The 27,446-nt window shown below is 38.4% G+C and overlaps 3 protein-coding genes across 3 annotated transcripts; 1 reads left to right on the top strand and 2 right to left on the bottom strand.

Moving 5' to 3' along the window:
• Positions 1–1,005: 1,005 nt before the first annotated feature.
• On the bottom strand, positions 1,006–2,904 carry LOC144520348 (CMRF35-like molecule 3). Its single transcript, XM_078254022.1, has 4 exons — positions 2,841–2,904; positions 2,383–2,748; positions 1,440–1,491; positions 1,006–1,259 (listed from the first exon to the last, which is right to left on the bottom strand). The coding sequence occupies exons 1-4, from the start codon at positions 2,860–2,862 to the stop codon at positions 1,112–1,114; spliced, it is 588 nt and encodes a 195-aa protein (XP_078110148.1). The 5' UTR covers positions 2,863–2,904; the 3' UTR covers positions 1,006–1,111.
• Positions 2,905–5,100: 2,196 nt separating this feature from the next.
• Positions 5,101–8,423, top strand: LOC144520347 (acidic mammalian chitinase-like). Its single transcript, XM_078254020.1, has 11 exons — positions 5,101–5,125; positions 5,306–5,335; positions 5,452–5,653; positions 5,751–5,807; positions 5,900–6,065; positions 6,341–6,465; positions 6,636–6,763; positions 6,921–7,105; positions 7,292–7,411; positions 7,749–7,890; positions 7,986–8,423. The coding sequence occupies exons 1-11, from the start codon at positions 5,101–5,103 to the stop codon at positions 8,276–8,278; spliced, it is 1,473 nt and encodes a 490-aa protein (XP_078110146.1). The 3' UTR covers positions 8,279–8,423.
• A 608-nt stretch (positions 8,424–9,031) lies between these two features.
• On the bottom strand, positions 9,032–12,171 carry slc60a1b (solute carrier family 60 member 1b). The gene is made up of 10 exons (XM_078254019.1): positions 11,942–12,171; positions 11,640–11,838; positions 11,101–11,346; positions 10,828–10,990; positions 10,549–10,664; positions 10,264–10,437; positions 9,652–9,799; positions 9,491–9,561; positions 9,230–9,350; positions 9,032–9,126 (listed from the first exon to the last, which is right to left on the bottom strand). Exons 1-10 carry the CDS (start codon positions 12,169–12,171, stop codon positions 9,032–9,034), a joined length of 1,563 nt encoding a protein of 520 aa, XP_078110145.1.
• Between the last annotated feature and the right edge of the window lie 15,275 nt (positions 12,172–27,446).

The raw sequence follows: 27,446 nt of genomic DNA, 5'->3' as shown, positions 1-27,446 counted from the left end.
TCCATTAAGCTACAGTTTAAGGATTCGTTGGATTCGAGTCTGGGCCGCTGGCAAGGACTGAGCCTACAGGTGGTGCGTGCTCTACAAGGTGAGCTATAGGCCGTCCCCACCACTGCCTCTTTTAGAGAATTTGATATGTCACATTTTCGGCTGAATTTTACTATAATTAAGCTTTGATTTGGGACAGCCCCTCTGCTTGGTGTGTTTTCCTGTTGCTTTGCTTTCTGTCTTCAGGGCTGCAGATCTGTTGGAGGGTAATCGGTGGATCCCAGTATCCAGTGAGTCCCATGCATATAAACCAGAGCAGCAGCTAGTCCTTGCCAAGATTTTCTCACCTCAAGCACCGCTGTGTTGTGGCCTTTGGCTTCTGTTCTTTGTTTTTACAGCACAACATTCCATGCAACACATTTTCGCTCATCCTCTCCCTATCCTACTGACATTACAGCTTTCTGCCTTCTATTTGTTGGACTTGTTTTGATTATTTTGTAGTAAATGAATTACTTTATTAGTTACTATGCCTGTATGCCTCCCGATTTTGTCCCAGTTTAAGGGCCGGGCTGTGACAGATTGTAACAAGAAATCCCAGTTTGCATAAACAGAAAAACACCATGTCAGCTGTAGGTATCCCATAATCCTATCAAAATAAATCTTATCTAGCTCTGTAATCCTTTCTTAGATTAACAAAAAAACTGAGCGGAAAATCACCACCATTCAACTTTGTCCACATTTTGTGTCTTTATGCGTAAAGGTATTTTTTTTCCAGCATTACTTTCAGATTTTTATAAAAACCCCTAGAAACTTGTGGTTAAATGTAGAAAGTCAACCTCTATGACATCTGCAAATAAATTAGATGAAAGCCAAGAGCCTCACTTCTCCAGAGGTGCTAATTTTTAAGATGATTGGATATTCAAAAGTTGGGCCCAAAGTTATCTTACACTCTGGCACCGAAATTAATCAGGTTTTAATCATTTAGATACCAAGAAAAAAGAGGCTGAGAGACACTTTTTCACTTGGTTTATTTCTTAGTTTAATTCACACACAGACATAATGTCCACTGGAAGAATCGTTTTGTAGCCCCAGTATAAATGAGTTTATAATTCACCCATGACTTTCAATCATAGCTGTTTGAGCTTTTATGTTGAAATTGTTGTTGCAGCTGTGTTTTCCTTGTAGCCGTTATCCTCCACACAGCCAAGTGTGTGGATGCCAAACCACACAACATTAAAATAAAGAAGATCCAACGCGGAGTCGCCCACCAACTAGTTTAAACAAACATAAAAAATGGGGATTAGCATCACATACTTTTTGTTTGTGGCATATAATTCCATATGTGGCATATAACTCCATATGTTTATTTATTCAATCATATTAACTGTTCATTATTACACTGAATGGCGATAAGGGAAGTACACTGTATTGTCCCTGTAGACTCATCTCACCTTATTTCATATTGTTCCAGTATCAATAATGGAGTGTCTGTTGTGGTTATCACTGTGGAATAGAACACTTTGCATTAAAAAGTCAATCAGTTACTCATAATGAATTGACATGATCAATGACAGATCAACCCTGCATGTCTCCTAGAAACTACGTTTATGTAAGATACTACTAGTTAGTAAGTTAGACTTCTTGTCCATAATGTGGAAACATTAAAGTTCCAATGACATGGTGCTTTTTGGATGCTTTTATATAGGCCTTAGTGGTCCCCTAATACTGTATCTGAAGTCTCTTTTATATAGGCCTTAGTGGTCCCCTAATACTGTATCTGAAGTCTCTTTTATATAGGCCTTAGTGGTCCCCTTAATACTGTATCTGAAGTCTCTTTTATATAGGCCTTAGTGGTCCCCTAATACTGTATCTGAAGTCTCTTTTATATAGGCCTTAGTGGTCCCCTTGACCAACTGCCACTTTGCTCGTTTGAAAGCCATGATGTCTCTCTCTCATGGGTGGGCCAAATTCTCTGGGAGGGCAAAGCAGAGAAAGGGGAGGTAACCTTGCTCCTTATGACCTCATAAGGAGGAGATTCCAGATCGGCCCATCTGAGCTTTCATTTTCTCAAAGGTAGAGCAGGATACCCAGGGCTCGGTTTACACCTATCGCCATTTCTAGCCACTGAGGGACCATAGGCAGGCTGGGGGAATGCATATTCATTTTCAAAAACCTCATAAAGGGACATTTTCATGCCATGGGACCTTTAAATGAAGGCATTAAGAACATATCAACGACAAAAAAGACACTATTTTAAGGCAGATAACATGTTTTGAGTCAAGTTTAGCTGACAAGTTAGAGTCAGTTATATGAGCTTTTGTCATTCTGGGTAAAAAAGAAAGCACTGTATTACATTTGATGCAGTGTCTGAATTAACATGCAGCTGAGGCATACCTGTGTGGGAGACACGGAGCCTGACACCAGTGTGGACGTTCCTTCCAGGTCTGGCGATGACACACCAGTACATCTCCTGATCACTTTCTTTGAGAGAAGTCATTGTCACAGTGAAGACTCCTGCATCCTTATCATCTATAATGGAGCTTTTGTCACTATGTTGCCTGTTGGGTGTTGCCACCACTATGCTACACAGCTCATATAATGGTCCTTTGCACCAGTACTTTGTGTATTCTTTGAACTGAAGATCGTACTGACAAGGGACAGTCACAGATGCGCCGTATGCTCCTGTTACCACCTCTGGAGCCGACAACTGGACTGAGTCCACCGCATACTTTGTTAGCCAAAAGAGACAGAAAGTTGGACCTGTGAAAATGCAAAAAACACAAGTTAATAATCATTATTTACAGTTTTCTTTGCCATTACACAGCTACAGTATTTTAAAAAGCTGCTGTTACCATTGAAGAAGCCAAGAGACATCCCTGCGGCCTTTATGATGGGAATGGAAAGAACAATGTGAAACAGAAGTGTGCAATATTGCGATGCTTCCTCTTATTTTTCCCATATCGTAAGGTTGTGCATTCATGGGTGGTTCATGGGGTTTCGTCAGTGTTTATTTGCGTAAGCTTGTGTTTGTATGCGCATTAATGTTTTGATCTAACAGCACATAAATCTTTCTCCTGTGTAGTGTATCTTGTCCATCTGTGTGGGATACTTAACTGTAAGGCCAGTTTATTTACTTAAACAGCAGGTGGCACTAAAGGTCAGACTGTCAGAGGACATAATATGTTTAGTACAGTGTCTATCAACTTGGGATCTATCCTTATTTTATGTATTTCATAAAGAAAGAAGGTGAATTAAGACTACATTAAGAAAATCAAATGATGTCTGAGTACTTCTGCAGGCTTTTTTTATTCATCTAATTGCCATTTTGCGTCACTGTACATTTTTAATGGCTTAATAATGATGTAACTGATGCCAATTATTATCATAAAAGATTATGCTTTCAGATTTCTTTCCATTGGCTTCCCTATTTCATGTGCATATTAAATTTTTTCAGTGAAAGCGAACACATTGCTATTCTGTAATGTTTACAACAACAACCGACAAAGATTTTTACGGAAAATGGTTTATTCATATGTACATGTAGAATTGTAGTTAGATAAATAATTCTATAACAAATACCACAAGGCGAGACGTATTATCGTTGTGTAATCTGAGCTGATTGTGCCAGAGAGCAGAGGTGTGAGATTATAATACATTTAGATTTAAACTGACATGTCTTTTCCCAACAGGATCACACTGAACTTCATCTACCATATTTTAAAACATTACTCTTTATTACAAGAGGAAGCTGAAAATGACCTGTCCTTTGAGCCAACGCAGGGGAAAAAACAGAACCATGCAATGGTGCTGAGTAGATAAAGCATGACAGTTACAACACCCACAGCCACATTTCTGTTTTTCAAAACCTCTGTTATAACTTTTGCTTATTTAACATATTAAACATATGCATAGGGTAGTTTTATTTAAGAATTATGGCACAGAAACATAGCTTCTACCACTTATTATAAAACTTGTTTTTTTATGTGTGAATATTCACGCTGCTATTGGATGAGGTCACAGTGTTAGCATTCTTTCATTTTGAACTGAGCAGATGTATAATTTAAGTACATTTATGATATGTGATTAGTCTTTGATTTGCACCTCGAGGAACAAATTCTTAAGTACCAAACTTTCCTGAGATGACCTTGATTAAAACTTAAATTGGACTGTTTTTCACTTTCACCGTACGTAAGAAAATCAGTTGTTAACAGATGTTGCTTTGGAAAACGGACGGCAGTACTTCTGGCTCTCGGCTTCAGCTCAGCTCAGTTTTTTTTTCCGCTGTTACCAGCATATCTTTCTTTAAATATTACATAAACTGTTAAAGACAGAGAGGGTTGCATCATAATAGAAATTAAATGATTAGTTAACTTCTCTATTTACTATGTGAATGCTTTCGCTTTCAATGCAATTTCATGACATATCATGATCCTCTTTTCAGCATGATTAGAGTTGTCAAACATATTTATCTTCACATATCTGCAGTCTAAGTAGTTTTTCACAGGCAATGTTGCCCGTTGTTTATGCAAGTTGACTTCTAATGTTTTATGTCACCGCTGAACAGACCTAGCTAATTTACCATGCAATATGAAAGGCATATTTGATAAGATATCATATATTCATGTACTTTAGTCCAATCAACAAACATTTGTCTTTCCTCTTGTTTTGCTGTGCATGCATAGAAAACCCACTATTTTAGATGACAATATTTATTACAATTTTGGCAGGTCAGGCATAAAATGCTGAAATATAATGTAAGTACATTCTACACAAATATTTGTGATACATTCTTCAATGTTCTTTTGGTGTTTTGTGTAACTTTTAAAACAAAGCCTCAGGCATATTTTCTGCATTGTATTTGCTTTGTATTATGTTTGGTTTGGCTAAATAAGTCCTTCACACAAGGAGAAAGTGGGCCCGTAGTGATAACATGCTTGCAAACGTGATAAGTAATCACATATTACTCCTTAAGTGTGCACATTTGATAATGTTCTTTAAACAATCTTATGCAAATTAAAACCTTTTTGGCAGATTCCCAATTTTGTTAAGTTTGAGCAAACTGAGAGTGTATAAAAGTGTACCTGTTAGCTGATCTCCTTGTACAAGGTAGACATGGGTAAAGTACTGTTTGTGACAGGTAAGTCAATGCTTCTGTATTTTCAAACATTTGTCTCTTGTATGTGCAGCAGATAGTCTCCTGGTAATTGCCATTTCCAGGATTTGGATTTGCATCCACTTTTTGTAAGGGGAATTTTAAGCACTTTTTCCAGTAAATATTTTTTTGCTCGAAGATAATATGTGACTTTTAATTTTACAGCTCTGGCCTTGCTACTGCATGCGCAGCTCGGTAAGCAATCTGTAACTATGGGATACAGTGTGCATGTTTCATTTTCTTTTTATGGTCAGAAGTTGCATTGCAATACATGTTTGGTCCATAAATAATACATTTCTTTTGATTCAAAGGCTCATCCTTCATACTGTCATGCTACTTCACAAACTGGGCACAGTACAGACCACCTCCAACCATATTTATGCCCAATGACATTGACCCATGCCTGTGTACCCATCTTCTGTATGCCTTCGCCACCATAAAGAACAACCAACTGGCCACCTATGAGTGGAACGACGTGGAGCTTTACAGTCAGTTCAACGCCCTGAAGAACAAGTGAGTTACAGAAAAATGTCTGTTTTATTTCGGAAAGAAAAAGGAATTATGTAATGAGGAATGTAAAGAAAAATGAAAATGTCTTGTTTCTTGGCAGGAATGGCAACCTGAAGACTCTTCTGTCTGTTGGAGGATGGAACTTTGGCTCTTCAGGGTGAAATACTCTACAAATATCTGCATACACGGCATTCTAAATAGTGGAGATCTTCTGATTTTTAAACACAATTATTTCTGTTCCCACATTAGTTTTTCACAAATGGTGTTGAGCCCTGCCAACCGTCAGACCTTCATCAACTCAGTCATTTCATTCCTGAGGATGTATGAGTTTGATGGGCTTGACATTGACTGGGAGTATCCAGCAAACAGAGGAGGCCCTCCTCAGGACAAGCAGTACTACTCTGTTTTCCTGGAGGTTTGTTTGCTCTGTCCGGTTTACTGCTCAGTTTCTGGTTAATTTCTTTTCTCAATACGGTTACATTTTTTTCATACACAATAGCAAATATAACTGTTTAAGGTTGCCTTGAATTCCTGGGGGGCACATTAAATCCCTGTTGGGTTTCCACTGTGCTGAATAAAAATATACATAAAAGCAAAACAACTCACAACCCGACCATGTTACAAAGCATGGATTATTAACCCTGGAGTTCATTTAACACAAAATATTTGATATTTGTTGACATTCAACAGGAGATGAGAGCTGCCTTTGAGAATGAGGCCAAGCAGAGCAACAAGGCTCGTCTCCTGATGTCTGCTGCTGTGTCGGCTGGAAAGGACACCATTGATTCTGCTTATCAGATTCCCAAGCTTGGCCAGTAAGCACTTGAAGCAATATGTGTGGTGTGTCCAATCTTATCCACCACAACACAATGAGTCACAGTTGAACGGAACAACTTTGAATTTCCCCCTTTAAGTTCAAATGATTAATATGTGCTTGTTAAGGTTGCTGTGGTAACCTCTTCCCCTCTTGTTTTTTGCCACCCAGGGCCCTGGATATGATCAACGTTATGACATATGACTTCCATGGCTCTTGGGACCCCATGACTGGCGAGTGCAGTCCTTTGTTCAAAGGCCCTGAGGACCAGGGTGGCTTCATTTATTTCAATGTGGTGAGTACTTGACCATCCTCACAAACAGAGTTTTAATTCACCATAACTGGGCTTGTGCAAAGAATACACCTGCAGTCTGCAAGCTTTATCTGTGACTACATTCACAAGCATTCACAAAAGCAATCTAGCTCCAGAGCCACGAACATTTCCTTTGTTTCAAGACTATGCCATGAACTACTGGAAGAGCCAGGGAGCCCCGGCTGAGAAGCTGATTGTTGGTTTGCCTACATATGGCAACACATTCACTCTTAGGAACCCTGCTAACCATGGTGTTGGAGCACCTATTGCTGGCGCTGGAACTCCAGGAAAGTACACACAAGAGGCTGGAGAGCTCGCTTACTTTGAGGTACGCTTTCTTATTATCGTAACAACGTCACCTTGAATGCTGATGGTGGTTCAGTGTTAGTTAATAATATCCCTCTGTGTGCTTGATAACGGAGCAGGATGGTTTATCATCTTGGTACAGACTCCAGATGAAGAAGCGAATGAGTTTCTAGGCTAGTCATTAATGCACTGCTTTGTGAAATTACAGATCTGCGGCTTTTTGAAAAATGGAGCTACTGAGGTTTGGAACCAGGCCCAGGATGTGCCATATGCCTACAAGGGAAACCAGTGGGTGGGCTATGACAACATGAAGAGCTTCCAGATCAAGGTAACAGAACTGCACAGATTATTTGTTTTAACGTTTGACAGGCCAATCTGTTGTACATTACCTCTGAGCTAAATGTTTCCCAATCTCCATAAACTGTCAAGACTTTATTAAGTATTAATATAAAATAAATGTGAAAGTTTCCCCTCTGTGCTACAGCAGAATGTGACAGGAGCAAATGTATTAGAATGTCTTTTATTGTATCGCCTGTTTTTTCTGTATGTGGGGTCACGCTGCAGTTATCAGCAAACACTGCATCAAGGTCTTCTGATGAAGTTGCTATGTGTTTTTTTTTAACTGAAAATGCTATTCTACAACGCCTCCTGCTGGCTGTCTGTAGGTTGACTGGCTGACAAAGAGTAACTTTGGAGGTGCCATGGTGTGGACCCTTGACATGGATGACTACATGGGCACTTTCTGTAACCAGGGAAAATACCCACTGATTAATGTTCTCAAAAAGGGCCTTAATCTGGAACAAGCATGTAAGACTTGTACTTAATCATTGGTGAACAACATGGAACACAGTGTTCTCACAACATTCATTTTTATTAAATAATACATTTGTGGTGTTTTTCAGCCTGCACCCCTCCTGCCACTCCCCTTCCTCCAATCGCAGGAGTGAGCACGACTCTCGGAGGCAGCTCTGGAGGCAGTTCCAGTGGAGGCTCCAGCGGCGGCAGCTCTTCTGGTGGGGCTTCGGGCACCAGCGGCATGGACAGTGGGTTCTGCGCTGGAAAGGCCAGTGGCATGTACCCTGACCCAACAAACAAGAACCAATTTTACAACTGCAACAACGGCAATACCTACTTTGAGAACTGTGCTGCTGGTCTGGTCTTTGACTCGTCCTGTTCTTGTTGCAACTGGTCCTAAAGCTGAAGTTATATATTGACTGTTTAAAGGCTGGATGACTCTGTTTTACAGTTGTTCTTAGTTCTTAGGGGCCAACTTCTCTAAGTACAAAGTCCTTCCTTCCGCTTAGGATGTTTAACAATGTAAAACCTGAAGCTCTCCTCTTTGAAAGCCAAGAAAATAAACATTTGAATGGTTGCTCGTGTGTTGTATGTATCCACATTTTTTCTTCTTCTTTGTTGTCGTTTTTAAAATCCAGTGTCAGAATTGTCTCAGTATCAATCCAAACTACACTATGTTCACCGTATCAGTATAATTGTTTTAATACACATATCATACATTAATCTATGTACATATGTCAAAAGATATGCAAAAACACATAAAACAGTATGAAAACACGAGATTACAATTAAAATGTCAAATAGAAAACAATTAAAACAGAAGTATTCTACAGGTAATCATAATCCTTGTATTGTAAATTTCAAATGCTGATGCTATATAAAACAGAACACCAAACCAAAATTTGATGAACACTGACCGTGATTTACAAAACCGAAGAAAAACAAATCTAAGAGTTTGAACTTTAACCTGTAACAGTAGCATATTATCTACTTTGCAAATATGTCATTTCCAGCAAAATAAAAGTACATTGGCAAAATGTTCATTCGCTATCCTTTGGTAAAACATCTTTGATCCATCATCTTTGAGGATAGATTGTTGTAATACTACATCCCCTACAGTCGCCAGTAGAGGACAACACCGCTACTGCCCCTCTCAGCTGCTCTCTGTCTCTTCTTTCTGTTCTGTTTTGGCAGACCCATTCTGTTCTGTTGCTGGTTCCTCCACCATGGCTGACTTTTTTGTCGTTCCTGTTGGGATGCAGAGGGAGTATAAAAAGGGGCATGATGAGTGTGAAATGAATGAAAACAAACCTTAGGCAGCAGTGTATGAGCGTTTTGGCTGATACTGTACCTGTGAGGTAATTTCTATGCATTCGATGGAACAGCAGGAGACCAATAAAGAGGATAAAACCGAGGCAGGCGATTATCATTCCACACAGCAGGAAGCTGTAGCTGCCTTGGGCCTGGATGATCTGGGGATGAGATAGCAACATTAAACTGCTGAACACAAATCTAAAACTCCACTGGGCTTGTTTCTGCAGTTATAAGCATATTACTCACACTTCTGCACATTCTCTTTTTCTATAATAATGAAGATACCCATTAGACTTACTGAGCCAACCAGCACCTGCATTACCATCTCTCCCATCCCTGCACTTGTCACCAGGACTGATGTTGCACATCCTGCAAAAAAATAAATGTACGGTTTATTTCCTCTCCTTGCTATGATTCCACTACTGTGTTATATGTATTGTGCTGTAAACACTTTGTTACCCTGATACTCAAGGATGTCTTCAGTATAGGCGAGCATACAGGGGAATATGCTGCTGAGGAAAAGCCCACAAAAAAATGTCCCAGCAAACAGAGAGGTGCTGCTGGTGTAGAAAATAAGCAGCATCAAGACAGTAACAATAGCACCTGCCTGTAAAAACAAAAAGAGAGTATTATCAATTACGTGTTTGACCTCTAAGTTTCATTGTGCATGTCTCATCTACAGTGCCTGAATCATTCCAAAAAAGGTGCAAGTACCCTAACTCAGCAGTTCCATGACATGATCATCGCATGTGTCTTGGAAATATTTATATTCATAAGTATATCTCGTAGGATTGACCCCGTGTGATTATGAAACAAAGGATAATTTCATTTGGGCTATATGGGTTTGCTGAATGTCTGATTTTCCATAGCATTACTTGGTTCTACCCAATAAATCATTATATATAGCCTATTCTGGTATAAATATCAGCCTAATAATACAATTAGAAGTAAGGGTACTCATGTGGACAAAAATCGGAATTGCCAGTACTCTGATGAACTGATGAGTACTGGCCTATTTCAGGCACTGCACATCTGAAATGTGATGGCTCTCTATATGTTTTATGGCCTTACCAGGTTGAACATCAGCAGTCTCACAGGCTGGAACCGGTACGAGAGAGGAATGGACAATAGGCGTCCCGCAGTGATGGCTGCCCAAAAGATACTGGCCAGGTAACCCGCTGTCTTATTAGGCAACGATATAGGTGGTGACACACCATAGGTGTAGACAAAGCCGGCATATGCACCCTGAAAAGAAAAGGCAAATTCTGAGTTTTATGAAAAGCAGATTTTTTATGCATTTAGACAATTTTATGTTGAAATGCACGCCATATTATTTATCTGCAGCCCTTCACTCACCACAATACCATCGGTCATGAAGAGCACCATCCCACCGAGGATATGAATCATAAAGAAGGATACTGGCAGCCCGCGCAGGTTATCATTCTGACAGCAGCTAAAGATATTCCCGTGACCTGTGACAGAGGGTAAGGTCACAAATGACAGATTGTAGCACACAAAATGACATTTATTGTGATTCCCCCCTAAACCAACTGAAAATCCACTGAATAAAATATGTATCATTCATCTTGAAATAGAAGTCCTGTAAAATAAAATCCACTTCTTCCACATCTTTACCTCCAGCTTCATGTTCCTTCTGCTCCACGTCCGAGCCCTCTGCCCCCTGCTGGTTCTCCATTGCTAGTTCATCTTTGTCCAGAAGACGAGGCGTACCACTGGGGCAGCATGGGATCAGCTGCTCCCGATACATCAGGAACAGGACTGCAACGGGCACCGGTAGCTGAGGGTGCACAAATATTATTTTCACTTCAACTAAAGTATAAAATTAAGAAGAAAAAAAGTAACTCCTCTCCTGCACATCTACTACTGTACATCTGTTCAGTGTCTTACATTGATAAGCGCCATGATCCAGAAAGCATAGTGCACATTGGACTCCTCTTTCTCTCCCTCGTGATATGGCAGGTTGCTCTGAGTTATGTTGTGCTCTGCAATCGGACTGTTTCTCAGCATGTTCCTGAAATGATGCATGATCTCTGTCCCATTCTCTGTGTGATTTCCACAACCCATCTCTGAGAGGAAAGGATCAGCAATCAGTGGACTTACCAGGGCTCCGAAGCCAATGAAGAAATGAAGAGCCTGCAAAAATGTAGAAGACAAAAGCCAGAGACATGACTTACTGTGCTTTTTATTATATATGCAATTGGCTAATATCTTGAGAAAAAAAACCTACTGAACATACGGTGTTGAAAATTCTGAAGTTGTTAATATTTGTGGAGGAAGACAAGTCAAACATTCTCTAAATGAACTTAATTAACTAACTTTATATTATGTCTGAATCTGCTATTAATTAATCATTGAATACAAGTGCTATCATTACATATACATACATATTTCTACAGATAAGGTACAGGTACTACAGGCTTTTTCACCTGTAAGAAAACAGCTGAGTCCCTCTGATAGATGGACACCAGTTGGATGTTAGCGATGGTGTCAATGATGCCCATCGCAAACCCAGACACAGCCATAGCGACAGCAAGCACAAGAACATTATTGCACAGAGGGATGATGGCAAATATTACAGAGATGGTGAGAGCAGAGACAAATAGGGCAGCTAGAGCCCTGAACAACCTTTAAAAAAGAAAAGAGACAAAAACGGTTATAATCCCGGCCAAATTTTTTATTCATGCACACCACACACCTGCACAGCAGAGTCCGGTGGGATGATACTTACGTCCTCTTGAAAATACCACCAATAGAGCTGCCAATCAACAAGCAGAACTGCTGGGCAAAGAATACCCAGGTAATCTGACTAAGTGTTGACTTTGTTTGACATTGCAAGTCCAAAATTGTAGGTCCAAGGAAAGCAATGCAGAGTCCAAAGCTGAAGAAAACACTCCAGTAGGTCAGTGTGTGATGGGCATTCCTCTTAAACAGAGTCACAATCCGCTCATCCACAAACATCTCGACCAGAGTACAGTTAAGATAGGTGTACCTCAGTGAAACAGACTGCCAAGGACCTTTTGCTACTACAGTAAGTGTTACAATCTCAATATGTGGGAGCAGCTCTGGGAAGCTTTGTGGATGCTTTTTGTAGTATAATGATGAGCTCTTTAAAAGCATTTAGCGCCCTCCTCTTTGGATTGCTTAACTGAAAAGGTGGTCCTCTTTAGTTAATGGGTGAAGTGGAGTTTCTTCCAAAAATAATATGAGCATTTGAATTGTGTCAATGATTAGCAATGAAAAAGAGTCTGTGTTGAAATGCTACCAGGAAGTTTGCATTTATATGTTATAGCTCTTCTAACCCTATCAATGGAAAATATATCATTCAGGAAGCAATGACACACATGGACAGGTTGTCTTTTTTTTCATACCTGGACAACCCTGCGGCACTTATTACAAAAGGAGCTCGGACGCTGACATAATATGCAATATGTCATTAAAATAAAGATAAACTAATTTTACTTTCTATTTAGAATTCTACTATATGAAAAGCAAGATGTTAATCTGTAAATCTAACATCATTTAATATTTTATTATAAAACTAAGAAAGACAACATCACTTCCTCTTTCTCCTCATGCAGTCTTGTGTATGTATATACATATTAAACTTTGTACAGTATGTCACTACTGACTCTATCCAGGGACCAGTATATTACATGTGCCCACAATGTTTCTAATTATTTATTCTCTCTTTTTAGCCACTGTAGTGATGTTGCTCTATGGATGGCAATGTCTTTCGGTCAATCTTGTATCTTCTTCTTGTTCTTTAATTTCCTTTCTTGCCAGCATGTGTGTGTGGGTCAGTCTAAAGTTCAGAAAGGCCACTCAGGATGGACAATATATGCAATGATATGACACTACAATATTAAGCTTGACCCTATTTGAGAATAGATGTCAACCTGGCAAGAAACTGGCAGATACTGTGCATATCAAGGCTACTGCATGATTTAGATATTTGCAATTCTTGCACTTAACTGGATTATTATTTTTTAATTATATATGTGTTGTATCACTTGGCCCTCAGTGGTATGAATAAAAGAAAGGACTTACCTAATCCCTTTAATGATTGCATGGAGAAGTAAAGCTACACTGGCTGTGGCCAAATATGGGCTTCCGGCAGGGTTGAAACAGGGGGAACTAAAGAAATCACAATACAGGCTCGTTATCAAAACTGTGAATCTTTAAACTTTTTTGAAAAAGACCCTGGCACCGTTAAAGGCACTCTGAGTTTTTTGTATTATATATTTGCAAGATGATGATGATTACATATCATTTTTTTAATGTGCGATTTAATGCTCTCAGTAATCAATGAATTATCTTTAATACATGTTATTTTCCTTGGTTCTTATCTTGCTGCTGCAGTGACCCAATCAGCTACTTTGCAAGTTTGTCTCTAAATAAACAAGTATGATGCATATCTATGGTAGTTGTTTGATATAAGTTTCTCAATATGACACAATTTCCTGTGGCTGTATCATTTTACCCAGTGGAGCATATGCCAGGATCCCAGAGCCTACCAAGCTAAGCTGTGTAACTGATTTGCCAACATGCCCTGCAAGGTGAAGATGCTAGTCAGGTACTTAACCCTGAGAAATATATGTGTTTATACAAAAGGCATTCATTAACATCTGCTTCCTCTTCTGGAGATATAGCAACACAAGATGACTTCTCCGGGTAATTGTCAACTAACGTGATCTTAGAAGTGTGCAAGTGGGTGTTAAAAATCAACAGCAACTTCTCGTTACTGAAGTAGGACATCTTTTTTGTGAATGAACCTATTATTTACACAGGTTTGATTAGGAAGAGGTACTGTACGTGTTCACTAATTAAGGAACAAAAAACCCTTGAAAATCGGTGTACTTGAGGAAGTGAGTCAGCAAGTAAGTGTACAGCTGATGCACATTTTCAAGTTTTAAGTTTATTTAATTCAAACCACTTTAAAAGTAAGCAAGTTTTGCACAAAGATAAAAAAAAACATATGTATACATGCATAAAACACACATAGATATACAAATATGCATTGATGTGGTGGAAATATAACAAGTTGAAACACAAATTAAAACCCATGAATTCAGATAAAAAGAGAAAAAAAGAAAAAGAAAGTAAAACCAGCTTAAACACAATCAAAAGACAGAGTATAAAAGTGTGTCTTAAGGCGTGTCTTAAAAACATCCACGGACTCAGCCTGTCTAATGGATTCCGGCAGGCTATTCCAGAGCTGAGGAGCCGCTCCAGAAAAGGCCCTGTCTCCGGCCTTTTTTACCCCACTACTGGGGCACAGCCAACATACCACAGTGGGGGGGATCTGAGGGGTCTGGTGGTGCTGTAAGGGGTGAGGAGTTCTGATATGTAGGGGCGAGACCATACATAAAAAGCAAATGCAATTTTTTTATAAATGTAACTGTAATCCACCTAAATTTCGGTAACACTTTACTTGAAGGTATTGTCATAATCTTGACATGACACTGTCATAACTATGGTATGACACTGTCATAAACGTGTCATAAACATTATGAACAAGTCATAAGCATTTATGACTTCTGTCATTAAGTGTCATTCGTTTTTTGTCATGACAAGTTGACATTGTTTGGGTTGTATTGATTATGAAAACTTGACATTAATCAAAGTGACATTACCAGAAGTTGTCTTGGTCATGACAAGTTGACATTAAATTAGTTTGGGATGTCTTTGTAATGACAACTTGACATTAACCAGGATGACATTACCAGAAGATGTATTTGTTATGAAAACTTGACATAATGTCATCCTGTTTAATGTCAAGTTGTCGTAATAAGGACAGGAAATTTAATGTCAAGTTTTCATGACAAATACATCTTCTGGTAATGTCATCCTGGTTAATGTCAAGTTGTCATTACAAAGACATCCCAAACAAATGTAATATCAACTTGTCATGACCACGACAACTTCTGGTAATGTCTCTTTGATTAATGTCAAGTTGTCATAATCAAGACAACCCAAACAATGTCAACTTGTCAAGACAAAAGCCGAATGACACTTAATGACGAAAGTCATAAACGTTTATGACTTGTTTATAACGATTATGACACATTCATGACAGTGTCATGTCATAGTTATGACAGTGTCATGTCACAATTATGTTGATACCTTCAAGTAAAGTGTTAAGATTTTCTTTATTGTATTTTTGTTGAGAAGTTTTACACACCCCAAGACATGTTAAGCACAATGTATAATACTATGCTTGGAATTATAATCTGTGTTGCTTCACAATTGTTTTTTGAAATTCTTAAAATTAAATTTTGAAAGTTTAACTGCAGGACACAAGATGTCTCCTATTCACTAAACAGTTCTCAGTGTGCTGTATGTGCACCAGAGGCTTCAACTTTCCACACTACACTTTTCCACATGACTACTCATTTCAGGTGAGCACAGAGACATTTTTGTCCTTTAGTAGATGAGTGGTAAAACAGCCTTCTATTGTCCAACTCATATACTTAAATCCTTCTGCACAGTGAAGCTCAAACACCCAAGTGAAATATCAAAGTAAGTTTTTTAAAAGAGACGTGCATTTTCTACACACGGTTTCAACACTAGATGGTGTAAAAGTATTGCATTCATCCTCAATTCAAGGCAAAAATCAATCAGGTTTGCCTCTTCAGAGAATAATGTTGCTCTCTCTATCTCTCAAACACAGCCAGAACACAGCATCTCTTTTTCAGTCTGACACATGGTTCGCTGATGGCAGCCACATGAAGAGAAAATACATCAGTAATAGGGTTTAAAGTGGACAAAAACAGCTTTGCCTTGCTCCTCTATGTCTCATTTACATAGGCTAACATTTAGCCAACTCTCAATCAGAGGCCTGAGATAGTGCCAGGACAATGTGACAGGATTCATAATCTGATTTTTTCTCTCTGCTCTTCAACCCATCTCTACTATTTGCTTTATTCAATTCAATTCAATTCAATTATAATGGACTTCATTGACATGGGAAACAGACATTTACATTGCCAAAACAAGTTTGAAATAAAAACAAAAATGTACATCTTTATCTTTATCTACTGTGTTTCTTAAGGGTCCAGTGCCAGTCTGCAGAGAAAAGCACCAGCTGCCATACAGTATATGATACAAAAAGAGTACTGTAAATGCCATGGATTACATGCTTATACCTCCAAAGCCTGATATATTTATCCATAAGCCCATTGATGTGTATGTTTAATTATACATTAGAGAGCAAAATAAACATTTCAAGGCCTATAGGAAGGAGAAAGTCACAATATGTTTCAGTATTTTTACTTGTCAAGTCAAACAGGCATACATGATTCAGTATATGCATTAACACATGTGAGGGGATTAGCTAAAGTTGATATGATACATGCTCCTCTTGGAGCAATAAGAAAAGTATGTGTCACATATCCACATTTCTCCAGTCATTCCCCATAGCCCTGGATTGAAATGCCCTGCAGTGCACCCCCTAGACATCCCCTCAGGCCCAAAATAGAACCAAGGATATGTGGTATGCAAACAGACATGTCTGCAGGGCAAAACGGTGCTATTCTGCGAGGCTGTGTGCTTTCACACTAGCTGCTAGTGGAGCAATTAAAGCCCAAAGCACTTGTGAAAGTTAGTACACGAGTAGATTAGAAAATTCATCAAAGTATAATTATTATTAAGTTTGAGAGAGAGATAGAGAAAATGAAGTTACATTTTCATGTGAAATCATTTCTATGAAACAGATTAGGGAGCATTCTCTGGGCAAACTCTTTGCATTTTAAAAGTAAAATATAACCCATCCAAAGATGCAAAAACACGGATGAAAGTAATCAAATTTTTAGTACCGAGTAACATCTTAACCACTGTTTACTTAAGACTAAAACTAAATTGCACCACTCTGTCTGCTAATATTTTAAACTACTTTAATAGTTTGTTTTAATTGGCAGTTATGTTTTGATGGGAAAAAGAATTGCTGCCTGGATCATGTGCACTAGCAACATTCTTTGAAGGTCACATTATTATGCTTTTCAGTGTTTTCTGTCATATCTACAATGTTATAATGTTGGATTTTCATGTTAAACGTGGCCAAAACTTTAAATAATGAGGTAAACATATTTTAGACAAATCCCTGTGAGCTAAAACGTTCAGATTTCCAACTATTCTGAACACTCCGGTTTCAACAGTTTTTTCTACTCTCGGCTAAGTGTTACGCAACTCTAAGCCGGCCTTCTATGATTGGTCATCTGCTCCAAGTAGGCAGGACTGGAGTTATTTTTTAAACAATGTCACCTCGGCTGCCAATGTCATTAAATTCTCCCCATCTGGGTCACATTACTCCTGAAACATTTTCTGTTAGTAGTATTTGGTTTAAAAGTCTTTATTTTGCTAACTATTAAAGCAACACTAAATCACTTTTCCCGCTTCGGTCCCCCTACAGGTTGGAAGCAGAAATGTCCATTGTCGTAATGTCTCGTTATGTCTCATTCGAACTACAGATCCACTACTTGATCTGGCAAACTTGCATAATGTAATGTAATGGACAATTCCGCTTCCAACCTGTAGGGGGACCGAATCGGGAAAAGTGCTTTAGTGTTGCTTTAAGTAGCTAAATGCTAACGCGGCATATCTGTAATCTCGGCCAATGCTGATCATTTCTCCTTAAATTCCGGTCACTTTACTGCTGGGAAATGTCTGGTTGTGTAATATTTGGTTTAGAAGCCTTTATTGCTGATTTTTCATGGTACATAGTCCTTCTATATACTCTGTTGCAGTAGTTCCAGCTTCAACTAGCTAGAAAAACACAGAGCGGAGGCTCCGGAGATTCCAGGAAGCACGCTGGCTAATCAGAGCAGATTCGGCTTTTACGGGAGGAGGCATTAAAGAGACAGGCGCTCCTACAGAGCGTCTCATACAGAGGGTGAATACAGGTGCAGCAGCCATGGGCAGTATGAGAAAAATAGTCTTTTTTTAACATTAAAGCATGTAAACATGTTCTAGTACAAACACAAAATGCAAGTATAATCCTGAAAATGCTATATAATAGTTGCCCTTTAAGTGTAGGAACTGTCTGTGTGGCTTACAAATCGCATGGATGCAGTGGAGGTGGGTACACCGAAGACCAGGGTTTGTACCATGAGTGCTGCATGTGGTTAGGGTTTGTGGATTTGTTTACATGTAAAAAAAATTAACTCAGGAGTGTTTTCAAGTGGGTAACATCCAAAGTTAGGTAGCATTTTTACCACAGAATTCCCTCTTTGTGTATTCCCCAGGACAGTTTTTTTGTGCTGAGCTGCAATAGATGGATAGTAGCACAAAGAGGGAATTTTGTACTAAAGTGATTGCAACTTTGAAAGATAACCACTATAACTCAGACTATAACTATAACTCCCACTAGCTACATGTTGGATTGTATTTTTGCACAGAACGAGAGCTGTTGATTTGTCTCCCATCATTTACACTGAAAGTGCATTAGAAAGGGATCGTGTACTGGCCACTATGAACAGGAGGAATGATTACAGCAAGCAAAACATGTGTCAGTGTGGCATCTGACTATTGGCTAACACTTTATAATAACCATCATTAATAGATGGTAAATTGATATTTAATTCATCTTTAGTTAGTTGTCATTTAACTGTTAGCATAAGCATAATAAATGATACATTTTTTTGCCCTTCATTAAATTATATAAAAACAATTATCTATATACATATGTATATATGTATGTATATATACACACACATATATATACATATATATATATACAGTATATATACACATATATACTGTATATAAATGTATATATATACACATATCAATATATCATATCTATATATATACATATCTATATATATATAGATATGTATATATACATATGTGTATGTATATATGTATGTGTGTGTGTATATATATACATATATATGTATACATATATGTATATATACTATATGTGTATATATACATATGTGATATATATATGTGTATATATATATCACATATGTATATATACACATATAGTATATATACATATATGTATGTATATATACTATGTGTATATATACATATGTGATATATATATATATATATATACATTTTTTTTAATATAATTTAATGAAGGGCAAAAAATTTATCATTGCTTTTAAGCACTTACTAACCAATAACTAACTATGAAAAACATCAGTCGCAACTTTACAATAGCCATCCAGATGTTTATAGATGGTTTACAAAGTATTTAAAAACTATTTAACAACGTATTATAGTCATCTGTTGCAACTTTATAATAACCATCCAGACACTGTTTATAGACGATTTACCAACCAACTAGTAACCCTTAAGAAAATGTTAGGAATATCTGGTCCATCTATCTATGTAATGTTTATAGATGTTTTAAAAAATGGTTTCTTAAAGGTTTACAAACATTTTTGAATCATTACCCGATACCTAATATAGTATATGAGGGATATCATGTGCGTAACAATAAACTGTTAATTTACAGCACTACTAATAATTAGTAAATATTATTAATTATGTCATTGTTTGTTAACAGTAAAATGACTGTTTGCTAACAGTTAAATGACAATTAACTAAAAATTAATTGACTATCATTTTACCATCTATTAATGATGGTTATTATAAAGTGTTACCGACTATTGCCTTAAGACAGAACCTATCTTGTAAACCAAGTGCTGTGTGTGCCTATACGTAACCATAATAAAAGTTCAATCATGTTTTCATCGCTACAAGCAGATATTGTCTTTCAAGAGCAAATAATGTAAGGAAAATGAACAAAATACATTTTCAGTGAACATTTAGAAGATACGACTCCAGAGTTATCATGACTCTTAAAAGAATGTTGCAATTCTATTCTGATGTGTGCACATTAGGTCTTTCAGAATGTCATTTCAATTTTGTAGTGTATTGGACTGAGTGCAAAGCCTTACTCTCCAACAGTTCAGGCTTTTAATATTATGTAAATAGAAGTTTAAGTTCAGTGGAGCGTTGATGCTTATCCAAAGACTTCAATCAGGAATTCCCACCCAGAATTCCTAAAAGCGCAGCAGCCGATCACATCTGGAGCCCTCTAAAGATAATGGCTTCTGTCAGCCAATCCCCACTCTGTACTCTGTATGAATGGAGCGATGCTGTATCTGTTGATCCCTCTTATATTAGCTAATTATACTCCAATGGTAAATGCTGTTATTGATGGTTACTATAGGTCTTATCCTGAATTGTTTATTAGTGGCCAATTAATTATTTGTTGTCGTATCTACACTTTGCTTTGCACCATGACCTTTTTCTTTCTGAACGCCTGACATCATTTTAAATTTTTACAAAAACATTTGCAATTGATATCAATCCACAGTACATCCCTTCTAAAGGCTCAGCATTTCACACCAAATTGTACTAATCTTCAGATTTTGGTTTGAAAACTGTTCTAATCGGTTCTTTTGATGCAGTAAAGCTGACATTAACTCCTCTCAGTGGGATTTAAGGGCATGGGGTGGGCTTTACTTTAAAATGTTACAACAAATCCTGGAATATATTCCTCATCAGGTGCCACTTAAGTCCACCACCTAATAGTGCTGCAACTAGCGATGATTTGTCGATTATTTTCTCAATTAAATAAAAAAATGTCAGAAAATAGTGAGAAACAAAATGGCCACAAAAGCCTAAGTTAACTCATATTGCTTGCTTTGTCCGAAACGGTAAATAAACTAAAGATATTTAGTTTAATATCATAGAAGACGAGGAAAACTATTAAAATATTCATTGTGAGAAGCTAGAACTATAGTGCAGTTGTCATGATTCATTTGTTGTTTGAAACCTTGGGAAAAGAGAAAGCTGATGATAAACACAACCAACTTCACTACAGAGTGGAGTCTTTCTGTACCCCAAACATTAAATGATATGAACTATGCAAAATGATGCAAAATCTAAACACTCTTTTTTTCTAATATTCAGTTCAAGGCGAATAACACAAACACACAGCTTTTGATATCATACTGTCAGAGCCTAACTTATCCAAACAATCAAATTGTATGATTTTATGTGGAGGTTGCGACTGCACAGTTACTCCTCCCTTATGATGTAGCTGTAATTCTAGGAATCATTGTAATATATTGAGGACAGCTGACTAAACAGTAAAATCTAAAGTAGCATAACAAAAAATTAGTTTCATAGTGAAGGACAGTTCTCCTGAAATGGATGTGACAGGATAGAGTATAGAAGGCTTAGACAGAGCCAACACAGGAATAGAAATCAACCATCATGCCCATTTTCATGGATGAGATGCTTTATCAGTATATCAGCACAGATAATAACTTGAATGCTGTGATGGAGTGTTTCGACCTCAGTGGATTTAATGAAAGGCAAGTGATGAATTCAAAAGCCCACAAAGAAAAACAGATTTCTGTATTGAGAACAGAACTAGCTTTTTTTTACCCATGAAGATTTTTCTGTCAGAGGCATAAGAGAGAACAACTCATGCATGCAGCTGTCTGGTAATATGTTTGTACACACATCCGGACACAGAAAGCACAATGGTGATTTATTCTTTTCTATCATAAGATGTCTCTTGGTTTCCCCTTCTTCTCCTTCTCTCCTGTACTCGCTCTCCCCCCCCCCCCGCCTCTCCCAACACAGTTGTAGAGAGCGGAGCAATGATGCGTGTCTTAGTGAAACCTGGTGAATAGTAATGAACCCTGCCTGTGTGTCTATTTGAGGGAAAGCAAAAGGAAGACAGAGAAAGGGTAGGGAAGGGTTTGTGGGGAAGGAGGAGGAGGAGGAGGAGTGTAGACTGTGAGTAAAAAGCAGGGCTTCTCTTTGCAGCACTGATGCAGTACAAGCAGCGTTGAGAAGCACAGTGGGCTGACAAGAGATGCAGTTGCAATAATCCTTTACTCCCTCTACATGATCGCCTTCCCTCTGTGTCACACAGCTAATCAGCCATTCTGATCAGGACGATATGATTATCACATCACTCGTTCAACGAACTGTGTCTTTTCTCTGGGTGTGTTTCTTGTGCTTCATTATACAGTAGCCCATTCTCCCTATCTACCCCCCACACACACACACACACACACACACACACATAGACAGGGGGAGGAGGGTGTATTACTAGAGGAAACGGATGGAGGGGGAGAAAGCTGTGAATGAATGTGGCTCAGAGAGGGGCAACAGCACCTGCTGTCTTCATCCCAAATTCACCAGGCAAGACAGCATTCTCCCTCTACTAGTGATGGACTGTTAGGAGGACAAAGAAGGGAGAAAAGAGGCCCAAACAAAGGCTAAGAGACTGTAAAGACACCAGGATCTTCAGATCAGTGCTGACTTGAAGCCATCACTCATTTGGTAATATTTTTTGGTCCTGGGTTTCTGTTTGAAACCTTACACCCAAACTGTCAATACTGTATGTGCAGGATGACCAAAACAAAGTTTATGCCAGCGTTAGGATGAGCATCAATCCAGATGACAATGATATCAAAAAAAAAAAATGTAGATTCTGTATACAACTGAGGTATGGGTGACTGGAATATTCAGCAACTGGCTGCAAAGATCAACTAGGGTGCCAGGACTGAAAGGAAAGGAACAAACACAATAGACAGCCCCCCCGACCTCAGCCCCTCTTTTATCCTTTTCCATCCAGGACCCATGGGCACTCTGCCAACTTGGAATCTTAAGAACTCATTCAGAGAATGCCAAAGAAAGGGACTTGTTTAAAACCGGGACCCATTCTCTCACAGTCTCTTGTTTTTTCCTTACATTTCCCACGTGAAGAGGGATTTCTCGTTGCTGTTTTCTCTGACATTGCATCTGAGGAGGAATAGGGGAGAGGGGGGGTTTCAAGAATTGTCATTCATGTAACGTTTCGTCAGATTCGCGGTTTGAGAGTATTGTGAGCGAGTGATCTCCTTTCTGAGCCCCCATTCCCCTCTCACACTCTCTCCCAGTTTTCATTCTGCCTTTACTCTCTCTGTCTCCCCACTCTCGCTCCTGCGCTCACATAGTAACTCCTCCCCCACCACCCCCCCCACTACCCATTGTCTCTCCATACAGTATTAGGCTGAGGGGATGCCATACTCGTTCCGGCGAGGGACGCAGGAGAGGGAGAAGGAGGTAAGAGTCAGATTTATAGCACAAGAATGCATCCGGCACTTACTGCACGTCACTGTTACTCTCAGAAGTGTAAAGTGTGCCGGGCAAAATAGCTTGTTTGTTTTCATCAAGAATGACAGTGAGAATAAGAAGCTGTTTTTTTCTGATACTCTGGGGCTTTCCTGTGTTGTATGCAGTGCTGTGTTTAGCTTGTCTTGTCTGCCACTGGAAGGTGCTTAGGTGTGTTCGTTTTTTTAAATATGAAAAGGAAGTACTGCATAGATAAGAAATCAGGTGCCATCCCTTTCTCTTTATCTTCAAGATCAGTGTCTAAATGTCATATTGTGGGATATTAGTCATTTGCTGTATTGTTCTATAGCTTTGGATCTACAATTGCTTGGAGAAAACGCACACTGCTCTTACTCCTCTATCAAATGAACAGAGGAATGTACTAAAATAATGTATATAAAAAATAATCTAAAGCCAATAAAAACATTTGGATACTGACAATTCCCTGAATTGGCTCCCAGCTGAGAGAGGGACCATGTACGATGCTTAGGGATCAAAGCTAATCCTCCCTGTGGCTAAGATTCACCTTCTTGTCTGGACAGAGTCTGACACAGGGGCTTTACTAATTTATGCTGAGACATGCATGAGAACAGGCTCCAAGGAGCTCAGTGGCAGTGGGTCTATTTCAAACCTGGGAAAGGCTGATTGAGTAAACACTTTCCCTCAATCAGTAGGTAATGTTCTCTGTCAAAGGTCATGTGAATACCCAGTCAATGTGAGGCTAATGAGATGTTCATCTAAGTGTGTTACCGGCTCGATGTTTGGCTAGGCTGACAACGTCACAATCACGCTTGACTTTTTTGTGTTTCTATCGCTTTAGAATACAGTTAGGAGTCCTAACTTAGGACATCATTCAAGTACATGATTTATTAAAAAATAAGCTAAGTTAAGTGTAGCAAAGCTATGAAAAATGATGTGAAGCTATCTAACAAAGTGTTTTTACTCCCTTGCACTGACAGAACAACTTGAAGGTGCATTAAAAGATGACTAAAAGTGGTTCTCAGTACTGGACAGTTGCAGTCTAGTACAGGAAGCTTTGTGTGCTTGTTCAGAGAGAAAAAAAAGGAGGCTCAATGGGGCTTTTGTTGTTTGAGTTGGAGACAGCAAAAGCACAAGAAACACTGACTGACAAATACCTGGCCCCTCTGTGCCTCAAATATCTCAGGCTTGCACTTGATACAATGTCAACAAATGCCTCCTCTGTCCTCTAGTAGCCTGTTTCCTCTCTGTCCACAAGATTTTTTTCATGTTTTTTATAAAGGCTACTGTTTTCTGAGCAGACATTTGGTTGAGCAGATTCTGCTTCCATAGCTTATAGTTTAGCTTAGTCTCTACTCATTGAGGGGTTAAAAATGGTCCAAAGCACAGTTTAGTGCTTAAAATAGTGGTTAACAGTCTGGTGTTTTAGTCCAAAAATTTTTATTTGACTTCTTTAAGGTTAAAGAGTTGTGGGAGTATGTATTAACTTATAATGAAATCAATCAAGCATATGAGTAGTTTTTCTGTGCAACAATAATGCTTGACTCATCAGTATGATGGCTTTGATTAAAGAGGTACGAGAGAGCTACTGCATGGAAATGTGAACTTTATAACTGCCAAAATGTTTTTGGTCATTAATAAAAATAGCTAGGCTTTCTGTGCCCAGTGGTTGAATCAAAACGCTGAGGTAATGATCTCCTTTGTGCTTGTGAAAGTCAGGCAGAAGGTTGCTCCAGAATATACAAATACTTTACTTAATCTGTTCTGATTTAGAGACAGAATCCTTTTGATTAACATTGCACCTTTAACCTGCAGACATTGATTTAAAACAGCATTTTTAATCAAAGCTTGCATATTGCTGTAAGATTCAAGCATCAGGTAGGGGTCAATTTATTTGAGTTTGTGCCGTACAAAAAACAAACAAACAATTCCTTCTGTCTAAAGACTAACAAGACAGTTTCATTTTACTCCCCTGGGCCTCAGATGAATACTTACAGTTTCTTTGGTCAATTATTCATGCCGATGTGAGTTTTAAATCCTGAATGCTTTCTGCAGCCTGCTCCTGTTTTTTCCTCTTTTTGTTTTCAAGCTTTCAGCCTTTCTCAACTCCAGCAGTCACTGATTTTGTATTATTGTCTTCCAACATTAAACCACAACTGTGTCCTATGGCTTTCTATTCCTATGTGAGTTTGTTCTAACATTTCATGTAGGGTTTAAAGCCATCGGATACCCAGTGGACATTCAACCGAGGAACTGTGTTTGAAGACTTTTTTCACATTATTTTTCAAGATGTCTTTGCTAGAATTTTGTTTAGTGCAGCTATTTGTTGCATCTAAAATCTTATGTTATGATATCAACAAAACTGTAGCAAACAGCATTTACATCTTTCCTTGCATTAAACTTTTGGAGTTGTGGGTCAAATACAGATATTTTAAACTAGCTAGATATTTTCCTGGAGTTGTTTTTTGGGAAACGACTGCCTGGTTTTCATAAAACCAGTTTATGAAGTATGACATCATTACTGTCTAATTGAGCTTTACCCACATGAACCTACCAATAACAGCACATATGTATACACTGATTAAAACTGATTTCAGTGGTAATACGTTGTTTGTTTTACAATTATTATTTTACAGCCATGACATGATAGCAGCATGTGAAGACTAGCATATTATGCAACAGCTGTAATATCTGTAATAGAAATATTCACTAAGTAAGTCATCTTTTCATTCATCTTGTATACTTTGTTCATTTGTCCAGTGACCAGAAAGAGAAAAGTATTGGAATTAATCATGAATCTCATTAACTGAAAGTGAATTGGGATCCAAATTCAAGTAAAGATTTGTGCTAGAGCTCGCGGTTTAGGTTTTTGGATTTTAATATTATTATTGTCCATTTTGATGGGAGGAGGATCACATACAACAAGACTATACAAATTAAACTGTATCATCTTGGGTACAGGGTGTGCACCTTAGCCAGCTTAGCCATCACTCTCTGTCGAGTAGATTTTTCAAAAGCATTCCAAGAGCATTCAGGGTTCTGACAGCAATAACTGTGGAATATCTCCTGACTTTGAACTTGGAAGTATCAGCTCAGCGCCTTCAGCGGATACGCCCCCAGTGTCTCAGAGCAGGGAGATTTGTTTATTTATTTTAATACCTAATTTGATATACTTGGCGAGGAAGGGAGGCAAGTGGAGGACTCAAGGAGGCAATTTAAGGGTTATGAGATGCAAGCATATAGTAAAACAGCTCCATAGCGCTCTCAGAGGTCAAAGACTCTGCAGGGAACCTTTTACATACCAAGCAGCAGTTTCCTGAACTACCTGCTATGAATCATTGGTAAAAGCTGCTGGAAAACAAGTACAACACTGTGTATCAATATTAAAATGTGGCCCTGCACAATTAAGTGGAAACACTTATCAAGAGGGAGATTCAAAGTAGAAATCCACGTAGGCCAACTCTTCGAACAATAAAACAGTCCACATCCGATGGATCCCAATCGGGTATTTTCTATCCCCTTTCAGTGTATTTTCTATCCCCTTTCAATGGAAAACCAATGTTGTTTTTCTCACATCACAATGTGTTGATCCAATCTAAAAATGGTACAGTTCATGTTTTTTTTAACAGCACAGCAGGTGATCAAGTCTGTTCAACTTCAACTCTAATTTCACTGCAATGCAATGTAAACACCTGCTGCCTTGTCCTTTCATATTTGCATGCACAAAGCAGCAAGATAGCAAAGTCATATCTTTTAGCTGATTTGTATGATTTGCAATAAACAAAAACAACACATCTATTGTCATCACATCACATCTACTCATGGGATCCATTTTGCTTTGTTTATTCATATTTTGACTGGCATAAAGGGGTATTCAAGGAATACGATCCTGTGGGGACATCTTATGCTGTTTCAATTAGTTTTACATTTTCTTGTGTTTTAGTTTTTTTCACCTAAAGCAAAACAGGAAGGGACCATTTGATCTAAAAAAAAACTCCCCCATTATAATTGTTATTATTTGTAGTACCTACTGTTTTCCCCTAAAACAGGGACCTGTTTCATGCAGCAGGATAACTGCAGGGAAACGGCTCTTTACTTCAGTACCAGATGTTAGGGGGTACGGG

The sequence above is a fragment of the Sander vitreus genome, chromosome 7, assembly GCF_031162955.1.
Source record: "Sander vitreus isolate 19-12246 chromosome 7, sanVit1, whole genome shotgun sequence".
Lineage (NCBI taxonomy): Eukaryota > Metazoa > Chordata > Actinopteri > Perciformes > Percidae > Sander > Sander vitreus.
Note: the sequence above shows the minus strand (reverse complement) of the source record. Positions and strands in the feature narration are given on the sequence as shown.

Excerpts from the sequence above, each read along its gene's own strand:
- LOC144520348 (XM_078254022.1), bottom strand. The coding sequence starts at position 2,862 with ATGTCTCTTGGCTTCTTCAATG. Across the intron at positions 2,749-2,840 it reads GTCTCTTGGCTTCTTCAATG|GTCCAACTTTCTGTCTCTTT; the intron begins GTAACAGCAGCT and ends GCATTTTCACAG. Across the intron at positions 1,260-1,439 it reads CTGGAACAATATGAAATAAG|TTGGTGGGCGACTCCGCGTT; the intron begins GTGAGATGAGTC and ends TGTTTAAACTAG.
- LOC144520347 (XM_078254020.1), top strand. The coding sequence starts at position 5,101 with ATGGGTAAAGTACTGTTTGTGACAG. Across the intron at positions 5,654-5,750 it reads TTCAACGCCCTGAAGAACAA|GAATGGCAACCTGAAGACTC; the intron begins GTGAGTTACAGA and ends GTTTCTTGGCAG. Across the intron at positions 6,066-6,340 it reads ACTACTCTGTTTTCCTGGAG|GAGATGAGAGCTGCCTTTGA; the intron begins GTTTGTTTGCTC and ends GACATTCAACAG.
- slc60a1b (XM_078254019.1), bottom strand. The coding sequence starts at position 12,171 with ATGTTTGTGGATGAGCGGATTGTGACTCTGTTTAAGAGGAATGCCCAT. Across the intron at positions 10,991-11,100 it reads GGATCATGGCGCTTATCAAT|CTACCGGTGCCCGTTGCAGT; the intron begins GTAAGACACTGA and ends GTGCACCCTCAG. Across the intron at positions 10,665-10,827 it reads GAAGGAACATGAAGCTGGAG|GTCACGGGAATATCTTTAGC; the intron begins GTAAAGATGTGG and ends CCTCTGTCACAG.